Raw genomic sequence first — 23,058 nt, 5'->3', positions numbered from 1 at the left:
GAAGTTTCATTAGGTCCCATTTGTTTATTTTTTATTTTATTTCCATTACTCGGGGAGGTGGGTCAAAAAAGATCTTCCTGTGATTCACAGAGTGTTCTGCCTATGTTTTCCTCTAATGTCTGGCCTTGCATTTAGGTCTTAAATCCATTTAGAGTTTATTTTTGTCTATGTTGTTAGGGAGTGTTCTAATTTCATTCCTTTACATGTAGCTGTCCAGTTTTCCCAGCACCACATATTGAAGAGGCTGTCTGTTCTCCATTGTATATTCTTGCCTCCTTTCTCAAAGATAAGGTGACCATATGAGCGTGGGTTTATCTCTGGGCTTTCTATCCTGTCCCATTGATCTATATTGCTGTTTTTGTACCAGTACCATGCTGTCTTGATTACTGTAGCTTTGTGGTATAGTTTAAAGTCAGGGAGCCTGATCCTCCAGCTCTGTTTTTCTTTCTCAAGATTGCTTTGGCTATTCAGGGTCTTTTGTGTTACCATACAAATTCTTTAACTTTTTGTTCTTGTTCTGTGAAAAATGCCATTGGTAGTTTGATAGCGATTGCATTGAATCTGTAGCTTGCTTTGGGTAGTATAGTCATTTTCACAATGTTGATGCTTCCAATCCAAGATGGTGTATCTCTCCATCTGTTTGTATCATCTTTAATTTCTTTCATCAGTGTCATAGTTTTCTTTATACGGGTATCTTGTTTCCTTAGGTAGGTTTTTGTTGTTGTTGTTGTTTTCTTATATAAATTTACTTATTTTTTTGGGTGCATTGGGTCTTCATTGCTGCACGCAGTCTTTCTGTAGTTGCAGCGAGTGACAGCTCCTCTTCATTGTGGTGCCCAGGCTTCTCACTGCGGTGGCTTCTCTTGTTGCAGAGCACAGGCTCTAGGTTCATGGGCTTCAGTAGTTGTAGCACGCAGGCTCAGTAGTTGTGGCTCGTGGGCTCTAGAGCTCAGGCTCCGTAGTTGTGGCATACAGGCCTACTTGCTCCACGGCATGTGGGATCTTCCTGGACCAGGGCTCAAACCTTGTTCCCTGCATTGGCAGGTAGATTCTCAAACACTGCACCACCAGGGAAGCCCTTTAGGTAGGTTTATTCCTAGATATTTTATTCTTTTTCTTGCAATGGTAAATGGGAGTGTTTCCTTAATTTCTCTTTCAGATTTTTCATCATTAGTGTATATGAATACAAGAGATTTCTGTGCATTAATTTTCTATCCTGCTACTTTACCAAATTCATTGATTAGCTCTAGTAGTTTTCTGGCAGCATCTTTAGGATTCTCTATGTATAGTATCATGTCATCTGCAAACAGTGACCATTTTACTTCTTCTTTTCTGATTTGGATTCCTTTTATTTCTTTTTCTTCTCTGATTGCTGTGGCTAAAACTTCCAAAACTATGTTGAATAATATTGGTGAGAGTGGGCAGCCTTGTCTTGTTCCTAATCTTGGTGGAAATGGTTTCAATTTTTCACCATTGAGAATGATGTTTGCTGTGGGTTTGTCATGTATGGCCTTTATTATGTTGAGGTAGGTTCCCTCTATGCCTTTCTGGACAGTTGTTGTGATAAATGGGTGTTGAATTTTTCGAAAGCTTTTTCTCCATCTATTGAGATTATCATATGGTTTTTATTTTTCAATTTGTTAATATGGTGTATCACAATGATTGATTTCTGTATGTTGAAGAATCCTTGCATTCCTGGGGTAAATTGCACTTGATCATGGTGTATGATCCTTTTAATGGGCTGCTGAATTCTGTTTGCTAGTATTTTGTTGAGGATTTTCGTGTCTGTGTTCATCACTGATCTTGCCCTGTAATTTTCTTTTTTTGTGATCTCTCTGTCTGGTTTTGGTATCAGGGTGATGGTGGCCTTGTAGAATGACTGTGGGAGTGTTCCTCCCTCTGCTATATTTTGGAAGAGTTTGAGAAGGATAGGTGTTAACTCTTTTCTAAATGTTTGATAGAATGCTCCTGTGAAGCCTTCTGGTCTTCGGCTTTTGTTTGTTGGAAGATTTTTAATTACAGGTTCAATTTCAGTGCTTGTGATTGGTATGTTTATATTTTCTGTTTCTTCCTGGTTCAGTCTCGGAAGGTTGTGCTTTTCTAAGAATTTGTCCATTTCTTCCAGGTTGTCCATTTTATTGGCATAGAGTTGCTTGTAGTAATCTCTCTTGATCCTTTGTATTTCTGCAGTGTCAGTTGTTACTTCTCCTTTTTTCATTTCTAATTCTATTGATTTGAGTCTTCTCCCTTTTTTTCTTGATGAGACTGGCTAATAGTCTATCAATTTTGTTTATCTTCTCAAAGAACCAGCTTTTAGTTTTATTGATCTTTGCTATCATTTCCTTCATTTCTTTTTCATTTATTTCTGATCTTGTCTTTATGATTTATTTCCTTCTGCTAACTTCGGGGGTTTTTTTGTTCTTCTTTCTCTAATTGCTTTAGGTGTAAGGTTAGGTTGTTTATTTGAGATTTTTCTTGTTTCTTGAGGAAGGATTGTATTGCTGTAAACTTCCCTCTTAGAACTGCTTTTGCTGCATGACATAGGTTTGGGGCCATCATGTTTTCATTGTCATTTGTTTCTAGGTGTTTTTTGATTTCCTCTTTGATTTCTTCAAGGATCTCGGTTATTTAGTAGCATTTTGTTTAGCCTCCATATGTTTGTATTTTTTACAGTTATTTTCCCTGTAATTGATATCTAGTCTCCTTGCATAATGGTCAGAAAAGATACTTGATATGATTTCAATTTTCTTAAATTTACCAAGGGTTGATTTGTGACACAAGATATGATCTATCCTGGAGAATATTCCATGAACACTTGAGAAGAAGGTGTGTTCTGTTGTTTTTGGATGGAATGTCCTCTAAATATCCATTAAGTCCATCTTGTTTAATGTATCACTTAAAGCTTGTGTTTCCTTAGTTATTTGCATTTTGATTGTTCTGTCCATTCGTGAAAGTGGGGTGTTAAAGTCCCCTACTATTATCGTGGTACTGTCGATTTCCCCTTTTATGGCTGTTAGCATTTCCCTTATGTATTGAGGTGCTCCTATATTGGGTGCATAAAATTTTACAATTGTTATGTCTTTTTCGTGGAATGATCCCTTGATTATTATGTAGTGTCCTTCTTTGTCTCTTGTAATAGTCTTTAAATTCTATTTTTTCTGGTATGAGTAATGCTACTCCAGCTTTGTTTTGATTTCCATTTGCATGGAATATCTTTTTCCATCCCCTCACTTTCGGTCTCTATGTGTCCCTAGGTCTGAAGTGGGTCTCTTGTAGACAGCATATATACGGGTCTTGTTTTTGTATCCATTCAGCCAGTCTATGTCTTTTGGCTGGAGCATTTAATCCATTTACGTTTAAGGTTAATTATCGATATGCATGTTCCTATTACCATTTTCTTAATTGTTTTGGGTTTGGTATTGTAGGTCTTTTCCTTCTCTTGTGTTTCCTGCCTAGAGAAGTTCTTTTAGCATTTGTTGTAAAGTTGGTTTGGTGGTGCTAAATTCTCTTAGCTTTTGCTTGTCTATAAATGTTTTAACTTCCTCGTCAAATCTGAATGAGGTCATTGCTGAGTACAGTAATCTTTCTTGTAGGTTTTTCCCTTTCATCACTTTAAATATGTCCTGCTACACCCTTCTGGCTTGCAGAGTGTGTGCTGAGAAACCAGCTCTTAACCTTATGGGATTCCCTTGTATGTTATCCGTTGCTTTTCCCTTGCTGCTTTTAATATTTTTTCTTTATATTTAATCTTTGATAGTTTGATTAATATGTGTCTTGGTGTGTTTCTCCTTGGATTTATCCTGTATAGGACTCTCTACACTTCCTGGACTTCATTATTTCCTTTCCCATATTGAGGAAGTTTTCAACTATAATCTCTTCAAATATTTTCTCAGTCCCTTTCTTTTTCCTTTCTTCTCCTGAGACCCCTATAATTCGAATGTTGGTGTGTTTAATGTTTTCCCAGAGGTCTCTGAGACTGTCCTCAATTCTTTTCATTCATTTTTCTTTATTCTGCTCTGCAGTACTTATTTCCACTATTTTAACTTCCAGGTCACTTATCCGTTCTTCTGCCTCAGTTATTCTGCTATTGATTCCCTCTAGAGAATTTTTAATTTCATTTATTGTGTTGTTCATCATTGTTTGTTTGCTCTTTAGTTCTTCTAGGTCCTTGTTAAACGTTTCTTGTATTTTCTCCATTCTATTTCCAAGATTTTGGATCCTCTTTACTATCATTCCTCTGAATTCTTTTTCAGGTAGACCGCCTATTTCCTCTTCATTTGTTTGGTGTGGTGGGTTTTTGCCTTGCTCCTTCATCTGCTGCATATTTCTGTGTCTTCTCATTTTGCTTAACTTACTTTGTTTGGGGTCTCCTTTTCGCAGGCTGCAGGTTCATAGTTCCCGTTTTTTTGGTGTCTGCCCCCAGTGGGTAAGGTTGGTTCAGTGGGTTGTGTAGGCTTGCTGGTGGAGGGGACTAGTGCCTGTATTCTGGTGGATGAGGCTGGATCTTGTCTTTCTGGTGGGCAGGACCACATCCGGTGGTGTGTTTTAGTGTGTCTGACCTTATTATGATTTTAGGCAGCCTCTCTGCTAATGGGTGGGGGTGGGTTCCTGTCTTGCTAGTTGTTTGGCATGGGGTGTCTAGCACTGCAGCTTGCTGGTCATTGAGTGGTGCTGGGTCTTAACATTGAGATGGATGTCTCTGGGAGAGCTCTCGCCAATTGATATGACATGGGGCCAGGAGGTCTCATGACATGGGGCCAGGAGGTCTCTGGTGGTCCAGTGTCCTGGACTCGGCTCTCCCACCTCAGAGGCTCAGTCCTGACACCCAGCCGGAGCACCAAGGCCCTGTCAGCCACATGGCTCAGAAGAACAGGGTGAGAAAAAAGAAAGAAAGAAAGGAAAAAATAAATAAAGTTATTAAAATAAAAAAATTTTTAAATATCAATTAAATAAATTTTTTAATAAAAAAAAAGAGGAGAGCACCAAACCAATAAACAAATCCACCAATGATAATAAGTAGTATAAACGTTGTCCGTTCAGGTATTCCACAGATGCAGGGAACATCAAGTTGATTGTGGAGATTTAATCCACTGTTCCTGAGGCTGCTAGGAGATATTTCCCTTTCTCTTCTTTGTTCGCACAGCTCCTGGGGTTCAGCTTTCAATCTGGCCCTGCCTCTGCATGTAGGTCACCCTCTGGCATCTGTTCTTCACCCAGACAGAAGGGGGTTAAAGGAGCAGCTGATTAGGGGGCTCTGGCTCACTCAGGCTGGGAGGAGGGAGGGGTACAGAATGCGGGGGGAGCCTGCAATGGCAGAGGCCAGCATGACATTGCAACAGCCTGAGGTTCGCCATGTGTTCTCCCGGGGAAGTCGTCCCTGGATCACGGGGCCCTGGCAGTGGCGGGCTGCACAGGCTCCCGGGAGGGGAGGTGTGGATAGTGACCTGTGCTCGCACACAGGCTTCTTGGTGCTACAGCAGCAGCAGCCTTAGCGTTTCATGCCCGTCTCTGGGGTCCACGCTGATAGCTGCAGCTCACGCCCATCTCTGGGCTCGTTTAGGCAACCCTCTGAATTCCCTCTTCTCGCGCACCCCGAAACAATGGTCTCTTGCCTCTTAGGCAGTTCCAGACTTTTTCCCAGACTCCCTCCCGGCTAGCTGTGGCGCACTAGCCCCCTTCAGGCTGTGCTCATGCAGCCAACCCCAGTCCTCTCCCTGGGGTCTGACCTCCAAAGCCCGAGCCTCAGCTCCCAGCCCCGCCCGCCCCAGCTCCCAAGCCTCTCGGGCTGGTGAGTGCCGGTCGGCCCCGATCCTCTGTGCGGGAATCTCTCCGCTTTTTCCTCTGCACTCCTGTTGCTGTGCTCTCCCTCTGGGCTCCGAAGCTTCCCCTCATCCCCCATCCCCGTCCCTGCCATTGAAGGGGCTTCCTAGTGTGTGGAAACCTTTCCTCCTTCACAGCTCCCTCCCACGGGTGCAGTCCCGTTCCTATTCTTTTGTCTCCATTTATTCTTTTTTCTTTTCCCCTACCCAGGTACGTGGGGGAGTTTCTTGTCGTTTGGGAAGTCTGAGGTCTTCTGGCAGCGTTCAGTAGGTGTTCTGTAGGAGCTGTTCCGCATGTAGAAGTATTTCTGATGTATTTGTGGGGAGGAAGGCGATCCTCACCTCTTTGCCGCCATCTTGAAGGACCATCCTGCACTCTTCTCTTATGTTTCTTTTACCTTAAAAATTGTTTTCCTTCCTTTCTTTTTCTTTGTTTCTATTCTTTTTTTTAAATTCTCAATGAGAAACTCTGGTTTCAAAAGGGTGTGATGATGAACTGCTCTAACTAGCATCCAGGCACAGACCTACTCAAATCTGCCATTGAATTGTGGGATGAGGGACAAAACCCCCAGTCAACTCTGAGATGCTGGTAGAGAGCCATCCAAAGTGTGGATGCTAAGTGAGGACAGGATCATTTCCTACCCCTACTATAAAAATTGGAGGCTTGCTGGCCAGTCCCTACAATGATTGTTACCCTGACTCTTCCCCTTTTGGCACCTTCTCCAGTACAAGACAAATGGTGATGGAATAGGTCAGACCTAGGGCTCTGGAGTCAGACTGCCTGTAGCCAATTTCAGCTTTTGCTAATCATGTGACCCTAACAGGGTCGTTAAACTTTCCCTGCTTTGATTTCCTTATTTTAGTAATAATAATAGTACCTGTCTCATAGGATTGTTGTGAGAAATAAATGAAATATTGAGTACTTTTCACAATGTGCCTGGCACACAGTGAATACTCAATAAATGCTATCTAATACTCTGTACTTCTGGAGATACATATGTTAGGAATTGTATTTAATAGCTATGTGTGGCTGGTACAACAGGACATCCACAAGTGAAGATGTTGGTTCAGAAGCCCAAGGCTACCAAGGCCAAAGTCTGTGTTATCTCTTGACTTTTTCTTAATGGCTGCTGTAGCGCCAGCCATCACATCCACATTCAGTTAAAAAGAGGAAGGAAAGAGTGAAGGAGGATTAGGCAGTGCCTGTGGTAGGAAAGCAGAGACTTTCTCAGAAATGCTCAGTAGACTCCCACTTATGTTTTATTAGTCACAACTCTGTCTCTTGTGCACCCCTCACTGGAAAGACATGATTTTGGCATCCCAACATATAGAGTAGGGGAGGCAATAGAAAAGAAAGTTGGAATTTATCCTCTATTTTCTGCCACTGTTTCTGGGAATTGAGACACTGATAATAGGGACAGGAGAGATATCGGAGTTAATACGTGGGCTGCCTTGAAAATAAAAAAGGAGTTCTTGTCCAGTAGGGAATTATGTACCTGCATTTTGCCCATCAATGTCTTGAGTCTTTAGTTTGGGAGACAGGGAAACAGGGCTGAGGTTTGAGGTGTTTTGTTACTTTTATTCCCTCTACTTTCCTTTAGGTGACAAGCCAGCTTTGTTTTCTTCATGTGAAGTATGGGAAAATTAAACATTATTTTTTTCAGTCCAGTCACATCAGCCATAGGGTTATTTAAAATACCTCCAAAACTGTTGTAATAGATTTCTATTCATCTCAGTTGATCTTTTCCTCAGAGTGTGTGTATGTGTTTGTAGCATGAAATTTTTGAAAAATATTTTTCGTTACTGTTGAAGTCTAATAATTAAAAAGATTGCTAGGAGTTTACATAATGAACCAGGAGTGTCTAAAATAGAATAACATTTACTTAAAATTCTAGAATCCAAAATGCTTAGTCATTTTCATTTAAGTTTAAAATTAAAGCTGAACTTTGAAAACCTTTGTTTAAAAACATAAGCATGTAGAAAAGGATCATTTTCATTCTTTGTACTTAATAGGAAAAATATAATGAGAGAAAAATGCTGTAAAGTAATTTAAAATAATAGTGATAACAGAGATGCAGCCAAATATTTTTTGTTGCCTGTCCAAGGGTTCACCTGCTGGCTTTTGAGGTAAGAACTCTGCAGATCCTCAAACTATGTAGAAAAAGTTTCAAAACACTTCAGTCCGGTAGTTCAGTTAAGCGAATAAGTATGTTCAAAGTCTTCATCCTAACATTTGGTACTTGAAAAGCACTAGGATATCAAACCAAAGAACAATTCACCATCCTTTACAACATCACATCAATGGCCAACCATCAAAAGGGAAGATCTTCCCACAAATAGAGAGGGTTTATTACAATCACAGCGGGTACAAACAGTTCTTTCCCAACCAGTTGCTGCCTCCACCATCAGCTTTTAAAACCAGAGCTTTTTGACACATCTTAGTAGCATTATTATTTCACTAAGCAGAAATATACCAAGGTGTTGAAGATGCTATTTTGTTCATCTATTACAGAAACTAAAAAACATGCTATTAAAATTTAGGAGCATAGAGGAAAACTTAGCTTAATTAAGTGACAATTCATCAGATGCTAGTATAAATTCAGAAAGTGGTTCTTCTGAATTTTTCTGGGATGATAGGTTGTTCAAGTAACCATAATGACTGCTGTCTTTGAGAAACTTTCATGTGCCGGGCACTTTATATTCCTTACCTCAAATTCTTGCAACCAAGAATTTGAGCTAATGAATTTGTCTCCACATTTCAGGTGGGAAACTGAGTCCAGAGAATTTTAGTAAATAGGCTACTAGGGTGACAGACCTATTAAGTAGCAGGTCATGATTTACCCGAAGTCTTCCTGACTCTAAAGCACAATTTATACCATTCTCATGTGATTAGAAACTATGTTTATTATTATTTTGAGAACAAATTTAAATTAGAGGGCTTCCCTGGTGGCGCAGTGGTTAAGAATCCGCCTGCCAATGCAGGGGACAGGGTTCAAGCCCTGGTCCAGGAAGATCCCACATGCTGCAGAGCATCTAAGCCCGTGAGCCACAACTACTGAGCCCACGTGCTGCATCTACTGAAGGCTGTGCGCTCTACAGCCCATGCTCCACAACAAGAGAAGCCACCGCAATGAGAAGCCCGCACACTGCAATGAAGAGTAGCCCCCCGCTCGCTGCAACTAGAGAAAGCCCGCGCACAGCAACAAAGACCCAACATAGCCAAAAATAATAAATAAATTTATTTTTAAAAAAATTTAATTAGAAATAAATAACGGGGGCCACAGTGTCCTTCTGCAGGACAAGGTCAGTTACCTTAGAATTATGTATTTATTCATGCCCAGTGTTAGGTAGCCTACAAAATTAGCAGAAAAGGGGGAGTAAGCTGTGTCCTCCAGTTTCTTTCCCAGACCTGAGTTTCTCCCAGCGTGACCAGGATAAACTTAGGGAGGAAGCTCTCATACCAACACATTTGGTCTACTTCAAACAATTTCAAAGATTGGGGACAAAAAAGAGAGTCAGATTTAGATTCCAGGTTATGGTTGCATAAAGACAGAGGCCTATTTTTTAAATTATTTTTATTTTTTATTGAAGTATAGTTGATTTACAATGTTGTGTTAGTTTCAGGTATACAGCAAAGTGATTCCGTTATATATACATATATATATGTGTGTGTATATATATGCATTTCAGATTCTTTTCCCTTATAGGTTATTACAAAATATTGAGTATAGTTCCCTGTGCTATATAGTAGGTCCTTGTTGGTTATTTTATATATGTGTGTATATGTTAATCCCAAACTCCTAATTTATCCCTCCCCCACCCCAACCTTTCCCCTTTGGTAACCATAGTTTGTTTTCTATGTCTGGATCTATTTCTGTTTTGTAATTAAGTTCATTTGTATCATTTTTTTAGATTCCACATATAAGTGATATCGTATGATATTTGTCTTTGTCTGTCTTCACTTAGTATGATAATCTCTAGGTCCAACCATGTTGTTGCAAATAGCATTATTTCATTCTTTTTTATGGCTGTGTAACATTCCGTTGTATATATATACCACATCTTCTTTGGTCGATGGACACTTAGGTGCTTCCATGTCTTGGCTATTGTAAATAGTGCTGCCATGAACATTGGGGTGCATGTATCTTTTCGAATTTGAGTTTTCTCCAGGTATATGCCCAGGAGTGGGATTGCTGGATCATATGGCAACTCTATTTCTAGTTTTTTTAGGAACCTCCATACTGTTTTCCATAGTGGCTGCACCAATTTACATTCCCACCAACAGAGGGTTCCTTTTAGGAGAGAGGGCTTTAGAATGGCCAGAATTTATAGTCTCAGGGTAATATTCTCAGAGGGAATTGAGTGTACCACAAGAGCAGGTGGAAAGAAAGTTCCGTGATCATGAATTGATTTCAATGCGTGTGATCTCAACTTAGTGTACCTCTGGCTGACCACCCATCAGGTTTTACTCCATAAGCATTTACATAATTTCAAGGAAATGATTATTGAGCTTACAAACAAAATAATCATTTTTAAGGCTGCAGAAAACTTATTGATGTCTTTCAGGTATAATGACAAATCCTACAGATAAGCTGGGATTTATAGTGGAAAGAAGACACTTCAGTTTAAATGACAGAATTTTTCTTTGTAAATTGGGGACTATCGTAAGTGTGTTTATAAACCAAATTCCCACACCTTTGGTTTAGACTAAATTCAGGGAATCAGTGAGTGGTTTCACAAAGGAGTAAAATAAAAATTTGACTTAGGTGATCTCAAACCAGTTTTTTCTTTTATCTTTTCTGCTTTCATTCAGGTGTGGATGGATCATAAGCAGGGATCCTGGTGCTACCAATACAAATCATATTTCTAAATCTGGAGGTATTATTAACTGTGTTTTCTGTTACTGCAACCCAGCTTTAGACCCGGGACTTTTGAATTAATATAGAACACAGAACAAACACACTCCCATTAGGGATACACTCCTGCTCGTAGTGGGACTCACCACCTGGCGATCCCTTTGGGCTCTTCATTACCTGACAAAAGAAGATTGGTTTCCTTTGTTGAAAAGTCTGTATTTTATTCTTGAATCATCGTTGGCACACACTGGCTGCAGTCAGAGTAATGTTTTTCCTCAATCTCTGCAGGCTTTAAACACTTCTGCCTCATCTTGGTTCTTCCAGCTCAAAATGAATCCTTTCCCATAATTGCTGACTTATTTAGCATCTGTACAATGGCATTCATTTTCTGGCTACTGATTCCCATTTTCCTTTTACACAATCTTGAGAAACATAAAAGGAGACTGCTTTGGCCTTGGATTTTTGGTTGACTAGTAAGTTGGATATTTGATGATTGCTGATTGCTCATGCTGTCTCCCTATAGGTCTGGTCCACGTAATCGCTCATCCTTGCTTTAGATGGAATCACTCTTGTATTTAAAGATGATTGTCCTGTTTAGGAAATGGTTTTCATTATCTGGATTCGCTATTGCTCCTCTTATTGAGCTATTCTTTTTCTATAATAAGATGTGTATTCATTTTTCCTTTTATCAGTTGTCCTTAAACTGCCTATGATGATAGATCCATCTGGGGGCTTGGGGGGGGGGAAGGTGAGTTCTTTTTTCTCTTTAGTAAATGCAGGTGAATCAGTCACTCAGGATTTAAAATTGGTCCTTGTTTTTGTTTTTTTTGTTTTTGTGGTACGCGGGCCTCTCACTGTTGTGGCCTCTCCTGTTGCGGAGCACAGGCTCCGGACGCACAGGCTCAGCGGCCATGGCTCACGGGCCCAGCCGCTCCGCGGCATGTGGGATCTTCCCGGACCGGGGCACGAACCCGTGTCCCCTGCATCGGCAGGCGGACTCTCAACCACTGCGCCACCAGGGAAGCCCTTGGTCCTTGTTTTTAAGGACCACCAGGTACAGGTTTATTCACAAGTGTGCAGAATTATCTGGGAAAACTCTTAGGGAGGGAATTTTTTTTTTAAGTGCTAGCAGTTGCACTTAGAGGTCCAACAAGAAGCACTAGACAGAATGTCTCTCCCGGGATATGTCCTACTTCTTCTAAAACCCATGAAATACTTTGGGCCCATGAAATACTTTGAACTGCTCAGAACAAAAATGTAATACAAACACCAGGTAGTGATAGTGTCGTTCATGATCCTATTTTTGCAGCTGGAGACTAGAAGTATTTGAGATGAGGTTCAGCTGAGGTTCCCTTATTGGAGAAGAGTTACCTAATCAGGCTTTAAACCACATCAAAGTGTGAGCGTGTCAGGCAAGGTGACAAGTTCATAGCAAATGTTAAGAAAAGATACAATGTTATGACATCTAGTATAAAATATTATTTTATAAAAAGAGTATGATTTTTCCTAGTTCAGTATCTTTCTGTTTACCTTCTTGATAGAATGTGCCAAAGTTAGGCCTTTGGAACCTGAAAATCAAATTAGGACTGAAGAATCTCCTGAATTCTGTTGCAAACAAAACTCAACCAACTGAGTTGAGAGAGAGAGAGTATGGGCACAAAAATTGTATGACCGTGAGGACAGAACATGCCACACTTGGCTTCCTGATCCAGCTGTTAGAGAACCACCTGACAAGCCACTGTGTGTACATTCATTTCACCTTTATGGGTCCATGTGGAGATGGTATTAAATAGTGATTGATAGCATACTATCATAGCCAAGTGCAGCTGGTTTGAATTGTAGCTCTACCACGACCTACCTGTATGTCCCTGAGTTACTGTGTGGAACTCAAAGTCTCACTTTTGTCATCTGTGAAATGGGAATAAAAATTTTACCTCTATCATGTGATTTTTTTTTAGATTACACAATGATAGTGCATATACAACATACAGTACCTCTCCCTGGCCAAGTGTTCACTAAATGTTGGTTATTATTTTGCGGTCATCAAAGGATGCAAAACTTCCTTACAGGAAAAGATGATACCTACAGGACTCCCCAGAAAATCATGTACGTTGTATTGCCTTGAAAGGTCATGGTTAACTAGGCACGTTTTGCAGGCATTTATAAATGTGACCTTTTAGTGTATATTGTTATTCAGGGGCAACTGTCAGTAATTCCAGGAAGAAACCTGAGGGGTATGTGGCATAACTCCTGGAGGCTCATTATGAGACTGGTGGTCACCGGGCTCAGAGTTGAGAGAAACTGCTCTTTTTTTCTAGGTTGGTTAGACCTTTGGCCTTTTTGATTATTATTTGCCCCAAATCTTTTGGTGCTTTGGCGGTGAAAGGGGTATTGGTTTTCAGAGGCCACTGGAGTGTGGGTCCAGGGTAATTGGCAGGAGGGGGTAAGTTTTAGGAGGTCCTATGTTACCATTGTGGACTGTGGCGCTCACGGCACAGGGCACTCTTCTTTCACTCTGTATGTGGTTTACCCCACGTTTGATGACTTCTTCATTCCTACATCATCCCTGTGAGCATAAATACAAATAGGTCATAAAATGTGAATCAGACTTTCCCCTAAATAAAAGTCCTCTCAGGAGACTAGCCACTTAACCTATGGCTATTTCCTGAGCTATAATTAATTACCCTCCCACAGGTAGGAACACCACTGATTGAAAAATCCATTGGTTTCCCGTATTATCTTTCTCCCTTTATTTTGGTGAAATTCAGGAAATTTTGAAATTAAATCATTTCTGAAGTTGTACATTATCAAATGTCACAATAAAATTATCTGAATGCCTCCTCTCCATGTGTAGTTTCAATTTCCTGAAGGTCATTTCTCCCTTCTAATTACAAGTACTCCAAGAAGAATTAGTTTGTGCAACTCAGCATGAGAGCAAGTAACTCATTTCTTCAGGCTGAGTTGAATGCAGGAGGCTTCCTGAATCTGCCTGAATACAACTGCTTAAGCTACAAGATAAGTGTTTCCTGTTCTGTTATTATTATTCTATTTTTAGAGCTAAGGGTCACTAGGGAAATGGTCTTCCAGTGACCAGAACCTTGTGCTTGATATTTCTAAAGGAATTTTGCCCTGGTGATAGGTAACAGGGAAGCTTGTGTTGTTTCTTTTCTTTTCTTTTTTTTCCCTGAAGGATAACATTTAAAATGTGAAAGGTTTAACTGTGTGTTAAATGTTATTTTAAAATTACAAGGTTGAGTTAGACATATTTATCACATCCAAGTGTACTTTTAGGGGTCTTGCTGTTTGCTCATGAAAAAATAAAAACATACATGTTCACTTGAGAGGATTTTGCTTTCCCATAAATAAGGGGCTGGAATGTCTTTCCAGACTGAGCTTTTCTGTTGTTTTCGCCCCTCACCCAAGTAACTACACTGGAAAAGGGAATGGAGATTAGCATCACATTTCAGGCAGAGCTAGAACGTCTTATGTTGAGAGTAGCATTCAGAATTTTCCCTGGACTCATTCTCCTAATTTTCCTGACTGTAGTGCATGGACTCTGTTAAATTTTGTTGTGGATTCACTATTAGGCAGCTAAGGGCCAAATCATACCAACTGTTTTAGAAGCAAAACTTCTGTGCCTCCTGGGATCCATCACACAACCTCCCTCCCTTTATTCAGAGTTTTGTGCCTTGTCAGGTTCTAAAGTTGGCTCCTAACAAGTGTTGTATCAAAACAAAAATAATTCTGCTTCCATTGTTCTCATATCTTTCAAACTCACGTGGATGGGTTTTAATCCCTTAGTATAAGTTCTTCTAGTAATGCAACCTTACAAAATAGTCGAGATCCTATCTTGTCCCTTATAGAAGCTTTGAAAATGGCAGTAATATTTCTCTTTTATTTGGAATCTGAGAACATAACAAAAAGGTATAAGAACTCTGTAGTACTTTTCTCTCCCCATCTCCTTCATTTTCAAATCACTTAATAGGAGCTGTGGCTCTTACTTTAGCAAAATGATGTACTGTCTACCACTTATAATGGTTTATTATGCACCAGGAACAAGGTTAAGTACTTGGCATGGCAGTTGACTCTTGAACAACATAGGTTTGAACTGCACAGGTCCGCTTATACGCAGATTTTTTTCACTAAATACGTAGTACATGATCCGCTGCTGGTTGAATATATGGATGCAGAACCGTGGCTACGGAGGGCCAACTATAAGTTATACTCAGACTTTTGACTGCTCAGGGGTCGGCGCCCCTAACCTCCGCGTTGTTCAAGAGACAGCTATACTTTGATTCAGTTGGTACAACGAAGTAAAGTAGATATTAACATCCACATTCTAAGTGGGGAAACTGACACTTTGGGAAGTCAATTTCACATACGTAGAAAATGAAGGAACCAGAATCTGATCACTGGGCCCCCTCTCATTAGGAGGCCACCCTCAAAAACATGTATATGCTGAGTGTGATAGGAAAATGTAGTATCAAGTGAAGCAGTGTGCAGCTTCATCATTGAAAATTAGCTCTAAAGATACCACGTTCTCCCTCTGCCTGGGAGACACCAGTGTGCATACGTGCCCATACGAGGGGGTACAGAGATTACCACATGCCCCTGTCACACTTCTAGGAAGGTAGCAAGTCATTGTCTCTCCTCCTTCAAATGTTCCGGCCCATCCTTTGCAAATATCCTTCTAAAATGAAGGTGGCAGATGAGAAGCAAAGAAAATAACTACACAAGCTGCATGATAAGTTGCCATATTTCCTAGTTAAGTAAAAAAATTGTCACACCTCACATTCAAGACTGAATTGAATAAGTATCCTGATTAGAGAATTTCATGCATGCACTGAGTCAAATGCCTTTAGTAAATAACATGTTCTTTGAAAGAGAACAAAAGACTGTGTATATATACTTGGATTTGTTTTCTGTGTGTTTATTAGTATTGCAGTTCTTTGATGAAAGTATCTCCCATTCAGTAGTGTCTTTGTGATCTTCAGTGCCAACAGCCATAAGAAATAGGTATCCAATAATTTAATAACTATTTATTGCAAATTAAGACACTCCCATAGTTTTCTGTGTACCCAGTTTTGGGCTCCGTACCACATCCTCTTCCTTTGAGAACACTGAAAATGAAGACTTGGTTTCAGTTGAGACTTTTTCTGTATCCCACACATCCATCCAGAATGGTTAACATTGCTAAGTTCTTTGTTAAATTAAAATCAAGTGCCTGGCTAAACAACTGAACAAGGAATGTTCAAGAGCCCTTCAGTTTTGATTTTAGCTTGTTGTAATTTTCTAATGATGATGCAAGAGTCTACACAAAGGATGACAGGGCCAGAATTGGGAGCCATTTTGTTGAGAAAACTGGAAATCTTCACCCTTTTAAAAACTTACACTGACTAATATCACATTATTTCTCAAATTAAAGGTTACATTTTCTGCCTCCCTGAGACTAATGTCACTTCTCCAAGATGAGAACAAGAGCGGCATTTGGCATTTGTTTATCCCAAACCCAAATCGCTGACCCTTTGTTTTTAGTACTTTGCCCTTCTGCTTTTGCTTTTTTAATTTGCTTGTGACTCTCTGCTTCCCCCATCTTTTTTTTTTTTTTGGTACAATGATTCTTACCTTGTCTTTCCCCAGTCCGTTTCTGACCTGGAGAGACGTGCAGCATGTTATTGTAAGGACTTCCCGTGCAGGACATTTGAACGCTAATGACTGGAAAACCAATGCTGCTGGTTTTAAGGGTGAGAACTTCTTTCATATTTTGTCACAGGCAAAATATTTTTATTTTTCCCCCATTTTAAATGGAGAGCAGGAAATAGAACCCATCCAAAGAAACTTTAAATTTTGTACTGACACAGGAAGAGCTTGACCTCTTAGTAGAAAAAAAAAAGGCAGGTTCCTTTTTTTTTTTTTTTTAATTAAAACAACACATTTAAGGCAGATTTCCTTGGCTTCCCACATCATAGGTCAGTTTCTTTAAAGGTAACCAACTCCCAAGTATTGTCGACCTATGGGGCTCCTCATTAGTTTATTCTTTGGTGTCATCGATTATCTGAGTGGTATTTGTAACAATGTATTTAAAAATTCCTCACCTTCTGGAGTGATTACTTCCAGTTAATAATAGCTGGTATCTTTTGTTCGTTTGAGGGTAGCACTGTTAGTTGCTAGGTTATGCTTTTCTACATATTTTGTTTTTGTTGTTTTTTTTTTTAAACCTTCCACAAACAGAAAAATAGGCATAATTCTAAGACGTTACTTTACATAAACTAAAAGTTCTTATGAAGCTTTATAATGCACAGTCTTAGGCAAGTATGCACAGGATATAAATAAGTACTGACTATTTTTCCCCTGGCTGATGGGGATTCTAGTTCCATCAAGCTATCTTACTAATGGTAGCCATTTTGTTTATTGTCATCCATAACATATGCTATAATCAAAAGAAAATAATTATATAAAGTAGTTGTCCTATAGTGTAGTATCTTTACTCAGGTTTCAGATCATCTAAATTTTAATCCATTAATTTAATTTACAACAAAGATTACTTTTTGTTGTATCTGCAGACTTAAATTTACTCCCAAATAATCTTTGTATCATTATATATCCCTATGGATGAAAAACAGTATTCTATAACATAAGGAATATCTACTTAAAAATTATAGTTCTGGTCCTCAGATCATTGGTAATAAGCTGAATAATCCTGGGCAAGTCATTTAATTTTTCTGGGCCCTAACTTCCGCAACTTAAACAATTTAGAAGCTGAATAATATTATCTACATAGGATATGTTACATATGATTTTAATATATCCTTAGTGTATTATACCCAATGTATATAAATATTCATGCTGAAAATGTAAAGTGTAATTTTAAAAATTATTTGCAAGCAGCTTACTAATCGTGCTTTGCCGAAACCTATCAATATGCCAGGGAACCAGCACCATATAAAAGAGTTCTTTGATTCACATCTTCACTGAAGACTTCACTTTTAGAAAACAAGAATGTCCCTCTGCTTTCGAGTATTATCAAATACCTTTCTGTGCTTGTAAACTATATAATGCAGCAGTGTTCAATGAGCTTTGAATCTAAAGCATTGTAAATACCTGTTGGGATCACATTTTCTGAAGCTCAAATCAAGACACGTGGTACCAGAATAGCAAATGTTGTGTGCAGCATCAAAAATACTTGAAATTTCAATTGTTCTAGAAAATCCAGGATGTAATTTGCCATATGTATGTTTCCTTTTGATTAGCTTCCCCATGCTTCCAGCCCCGACTCTATAAATGCAGGCAGCCAAGGGGTTGGGTTTGGGGAGGGGGGAAGAAGGGATCAAAACACTGGCTGGTTCAACACTGCAATGAACTTCTTAGTAGAAGGTTCACAGACTAAGTACATTGACCTCAATGAGGCTGAGGAATCAACTTTAACCCAAATAAAAGTCTTAGTTTTACTTACTCCTTTTTGGCAACTTAAAAGGAGCAAATGGTTCTAATAAAAAATGCAACTCTTTTGAAAACCTCTGTTGGTTTTGGAGAGGGGGAAGCCGAGGATTTAGACTAAATCACCAGATCCGAACCTGAGTCTGAAGGGGGCCATACGCTGCTTCTGGCAGGGAGGAAAGAGCATTTTACTATTGCACGTGGCAATATTTAGTATAATATTTCACTCTTCTCTTAGATTGCTGCCAAGAGTAACAATTAAAGTTCACTTTTTCATAGATGAATTACCCTGAACCGTCTGGACTCCCAGTGGAATTGTTTTGTAATTTTGTTGATGGCAAGCCCCATATTTCATCTAAACATGATCATAATAAGAATGATTTTTTTAAGAGTTATTTTCTTCCCTACTCGAAGCATTCCCATCCCCTCCCTAGCGTCCCACAAATAAAAGTGATTAAGGCAGAGGCTAGCAGGAGAAGTGACATGCTTCTGGGAAGGAGAGAATGCAGGTCACTAGGACTGGAAAAAGATGGGCTGACTTTTTATGGAATAAGGTCTGAACGAACAAAAAATAGTGAAGGCTTGGAAGAGGTTCATGCAATGAGAGCTCATATTTTAAATTAGGTCAGCCAGCTTTTGCAGGCGTTGCTTAGAGGGAACACATGGCCAAATGTTTCTCCTTAGGAGAAAACGGAAGTTGCCTGCAAGCAGAAGCCTGCAGCCCTGGGTGCACTCCCTCTTACCACTTGGTTTAGTCCTAACGCTGAGTGAGATGTAGGTATGAAACGAATCTGAAAACACCTGTGCTTCCCTGGGCTTGCTGTTGTGCCCTCATGTTGAGAGATTTAACTTGTCTGAAGAGTGGGTTTTCGTTTTTGTTTTTGAAACCACCAGAATTTCATAAATTGCTTGGCAGGTGCTCTTCTGCAGTGGGGCCGTCAGTACGAACATGTGAATTTCCTTCTCATCAGGTAAAGCAGAAGCAGCTCAGAGTAGCAACCAGTTAGGTTTTGGGGTCTTGCCATCAATAGACTTGATAGTCTTAGTTCTCACTGATAACTTTGGAGAAGCCAACACCCTACAGATCAGTCTTTCCCCAAACCCTGCCAAGTGCATTTCACACAATGTCCTTACATTTCTCCAGACCTACCCATGTGTGGTCCGTCCGAAGCAGAGAACAGAGCCAGATGTTATAGGAACTAGACTGGTGTGGGTCTCCTCTCAAGGCAGACTTGATCTAATCTACTCTTACCCACATGTGTTATGGGCCTGGATTCCTGGCTCCTGGAAGGGGATTCCCTCCAGAAGCAGCTGCTGGCTTCTTGTTAACTGGCATGGACAGATTGCACTCAGGCAAGGAAGTTGCCCTTGAAGGACCGGCTCCTCTGTGTGTTTCTCTGAGAGCGGAGCTGCATACTGATGAGCTGGGTGCAGAGAACTTTCTTCCCCTTTCTGTGTGCTCTCATTATGGTCGCACTCTATAAACGATCCTATATTGAGATCAGTTCACAGTAAAGCCAGCCCCAAAGCTGGAAGCCACTCATCAACATTTTTATGCTAATGGTACCTTAATTTTTAACAATGTTGATTGAACTAAGATGATTCTGTCTTGATGCTTCTTCAATAATAATCTCTTATAGTTAAAATATCTTGCAGGAGATTTGTTTTTCAAAATAAACATAATCCAATGAATGCATACCTATGGAAACGAACTAGACGTTATTTAGATTTGTTCATCCTGTGAATGATCCTAGCTAAATTTCAGACACCTTTTGACTTTAAACCTCCTCCAGAGATAGTTTCTTTAATAATAAATACCATGCACCTAGCAAAGAATCTGAGATTATGCATGAGAATAGGAAAGTATTTGTATGAGACCACATGAATAGATGTGGTATTTGCCACTACAGAACTAAAATCCAGATTCCAGTATTTTGCTACTGAGCAACATTTGCAGTGCTTGGAGATGACTTTGGCATTACATTGTCTGTTTGGGGGTATCTTCAATATTACTTCTTTCTCCTTTTTTTCCCTTTGCTCTTACGATAAGTCTTTCCTATTTTTTTCTTTTCTACTGTTTTTAATACCGCCCTCGTGCTCCTGAAAATGTACAGATCAGCTGTAGAATTGAGGGTTTTCCCCATCAGGGTGGTTTTCTTCAAGGAATTTAAGTTATGCAGTCTCTTCATTCATTTATTCACAAATATTTCCTGCGCACCTTCAGCAGGCCAGCCCAACACATGCTGAATGAAGTGCAACCAAAGAGGAGAATTAGAAGGAAACGTCCGGGGCCCCATGACTTTGCCTGCTCTGATCTGGCTGTGCTGTGATTTACACACAGAACAGAAATTTACACTGCACTTTTTTTATCCCTTCAGTCAAGCCCAACCAATCTGCCAGGTTCATGTTTATAGTATCAATGATCCTTCTCTCATCATCTAAAATGCAGCCCAGCCCTGAGCAGCAGAAGGCATCTAAGGAGAGAATCTCTCTTGTGGAGTGTCATTTACATTTTGACCAGCTCCGTTTGTACCTATAGAGTATATGGATCCTAGAGCCATGCAGAGGACTTGAATTCTGCATTCTTCTAGAATCCATGGCTCACAGCCTTTCAGGAAGAACGTGACCCTTTGTTATGAGCCCCTCCCTCCTACTGCTTTAATCTGAAGACCCTGCAGATTTCCCCTTTCTCCCCCAGCCTCCTGGGCTGTGCTCGCTGAATCTTTCCCCCATGTCCTTATCTCTGGTTTGTGGATGCAGTTATGAGAAGTATAATTGAATGCATGCAACATCGGTGCTGTAGTTTTTTTCAAAGTGTCTGTATTTGGATATGATGACTTGATATTTTACAGTTAAACTCTCTTAAATCTAGGAAGAGGAATAGACGTCAGATAATAAATTAGGAACTTCTGTCATCTTTACTAGGCGAAAGAATGAAAAAAATGTCATTGAAAATCAAAAATGACAACTAAGTGAGCGAGGTTACCACGCCTTCCATTTCACTGCCCTCCCAGACTATGTAAGTCTCTTTTTTTCTACCAGCATGTTGCTGAAACCTCCCCATCCTCCACTGACTCTTTCTTTGACCACAACTAAACTACTAGATTTTTTTTTTAATTTCTAACTGACTTCCCACCATGGGGAAAACAATTGACAGTCTAACATGACTTCTTAGCCTCAAAGGCCCTTAACTTTTAATAACCTTTATTACTTTTAATCGCCGTCATTTTATTTCCACTGTTAGGGCTGGTAATTTTAAGATGTTCCAATATATTTTTAATACCTACCTGTCTTGCTTTCAGTTTTAACACTTATTAAAAAGAATTAGATGTGCTGAAACGATTAAGCATGCCATGTGTTGAACTGAAACTAAAGGTTTTGAAATGTGGTGTTTTTATTTTTTTACTGAGTATATAAAGTAATATCTGATGTGTTACCATTTGAAAGGGTAAAGCTATATTGTATTTTATTATGTCACTGTACAAATAATATCTTATCTTTGCCACCTAGCATGCTCACGTGATGTTGGTAGCTATGATTAAAGCTACATAATGTACCTTAATTGGAAATCTGTACATCATGTTTTCAAAGAAAGGTCAAAGTGAAACATTATTCATCTGGTCAGTGTCAGAGGGGGTGTTTGAATCAGATGCTTGACTTCAGTCCTGATCCTATTTTCAGAAATAAGGCATTTAGTTCTTCTCTTAAAATGCAGAGAGGGATGTAAGTACATTTGATCCTACGTAATGAAATTTGCTCCCTAGAAACACCACCTGATTTTCTTTCAAGATTCTATATTTATTCCATTGTATTCTATGAACTCCTATGCATTTATTAACTTAAAACCTTTCATTTTTGCATTCATTGATCACTGAAATAGGAGCTTACCTTCTTGCTCATTTATAAAAAAAAAGATATGAATCACACATAATTTAGGGATTTTACGTTTATTCTTTTGTCTGGTGGCTGATTTACCTAAATATCTACCTGGGAACAGCAATATAGAACCCCTGACAGCAGTCTGCTTGGTCATTGCTTAATCCGGAGTCTTGTATCCAAAATGTCTACTTGCCCCATAAGAGTGTTCTATTCATTCCTACTAAATATGTGAGATTTTAAAATATTTTCTGCAAATGAAAAATGTTATTTTCTCTGCACTGGTCTTTGAATGGTAGTGTTAGGTTTGTTAGACTTTGGGGGTGTTTTGTTCTGTTTTTTCATCCCTAAATACAAAAGTTTTAACTGCATGTGGTTTCACACTTAAAATCCATCTTCAGAATAGAATTAAAACAATGGTTGTACTGTACGACTATTATCTCTTTACAAAACATAATTAGTTAATGAAGGGAATTATGTTTGGAGTAGTTTTGTGGCTTTGCCACAATCTTAAGAACTTTATTCTAGTAGAGTCTGTTATTGATATTTTCTTTGGCCTTTGAGGAAGCCAATTAACATTTTTGTATCTTGGGTTTTTAGAATGTGGGTAACAAATACCAAACATAATGGGAAGGCTGAGTTGAAAGAAAAGTGCTTTGAAATTGCAAAATACCAAACATAAAAAAACCCTTGACAAAGAAAAGAGTCTTAAAAGTGTATTTTCATAAGTCACAGCTTTCTACTGTGAAATGAGGATAAAGATATGAAACTATGTTGTGAATTAGAATGCTATTTTGCGACTGAAATTAATTAAATTACCTGAGTGGGCAAGAGAAAATGTATTACTTTTTAATGAACTTATCACAATACGTCTTCATACCTTTTATCCCATAATCGCATATCAATGACTATACTATAATCATATATAAACATAACTAAAATTCTGTTTTGCAAATTAATGTTTAAATATCAACTTGACTTCAACCTGCTAAATTTTGAAAGTTGTAATTAATTATTTCAACATAAGAACTAATGAAAAAATCTGAACTGACTGTAGCTATCAATGTCCT

At 39.2% G+C, this 23,058-nt stretch overlaps 1 protein-coding gene across 1 annotated transcript in view; it reads left to right on the top strand.

The window, feature by feature from the left end:
• Positions 1–23,058, top strand: part of PCSK5 (proprotein convertase subtilisin/kexin type 5) — a 317,195-nt gene that overhangs the window by 220,111 nt on the left and 74,026 nt on the right. The window contains exon 10 of the mRNA XM_067744135.1: positions 16,316–16,419. Within this exon, the coding sequence (XP_067600236.1) occupies positions 16,316–16,419 (104 nt within the window). The remainder of the gene's footprint in view (positions 1–16,315; positions 16,420–23,058) is intronic.

Source organism: Pseudorca crassidens, chromosome 7 (genome assembly GCF_039906515.1).
Source record: "Pseudorca crassidens isolate mPseCra1 chromosome 7, mPseCra1.hap1, whole genome shotgun sequence".
Lineage (NCBI taxonomy): Eukaryota > Metazoa > Chordata > Mammalia > Artiodactyla > Delphinidae > Pseudorca > Pseudorca crassidens.
The sequence above is the reverse complement of the archived record's forward strand: the minus strand, read 5'-3'. Positions and strand labels throughout refer to the sequence as shown.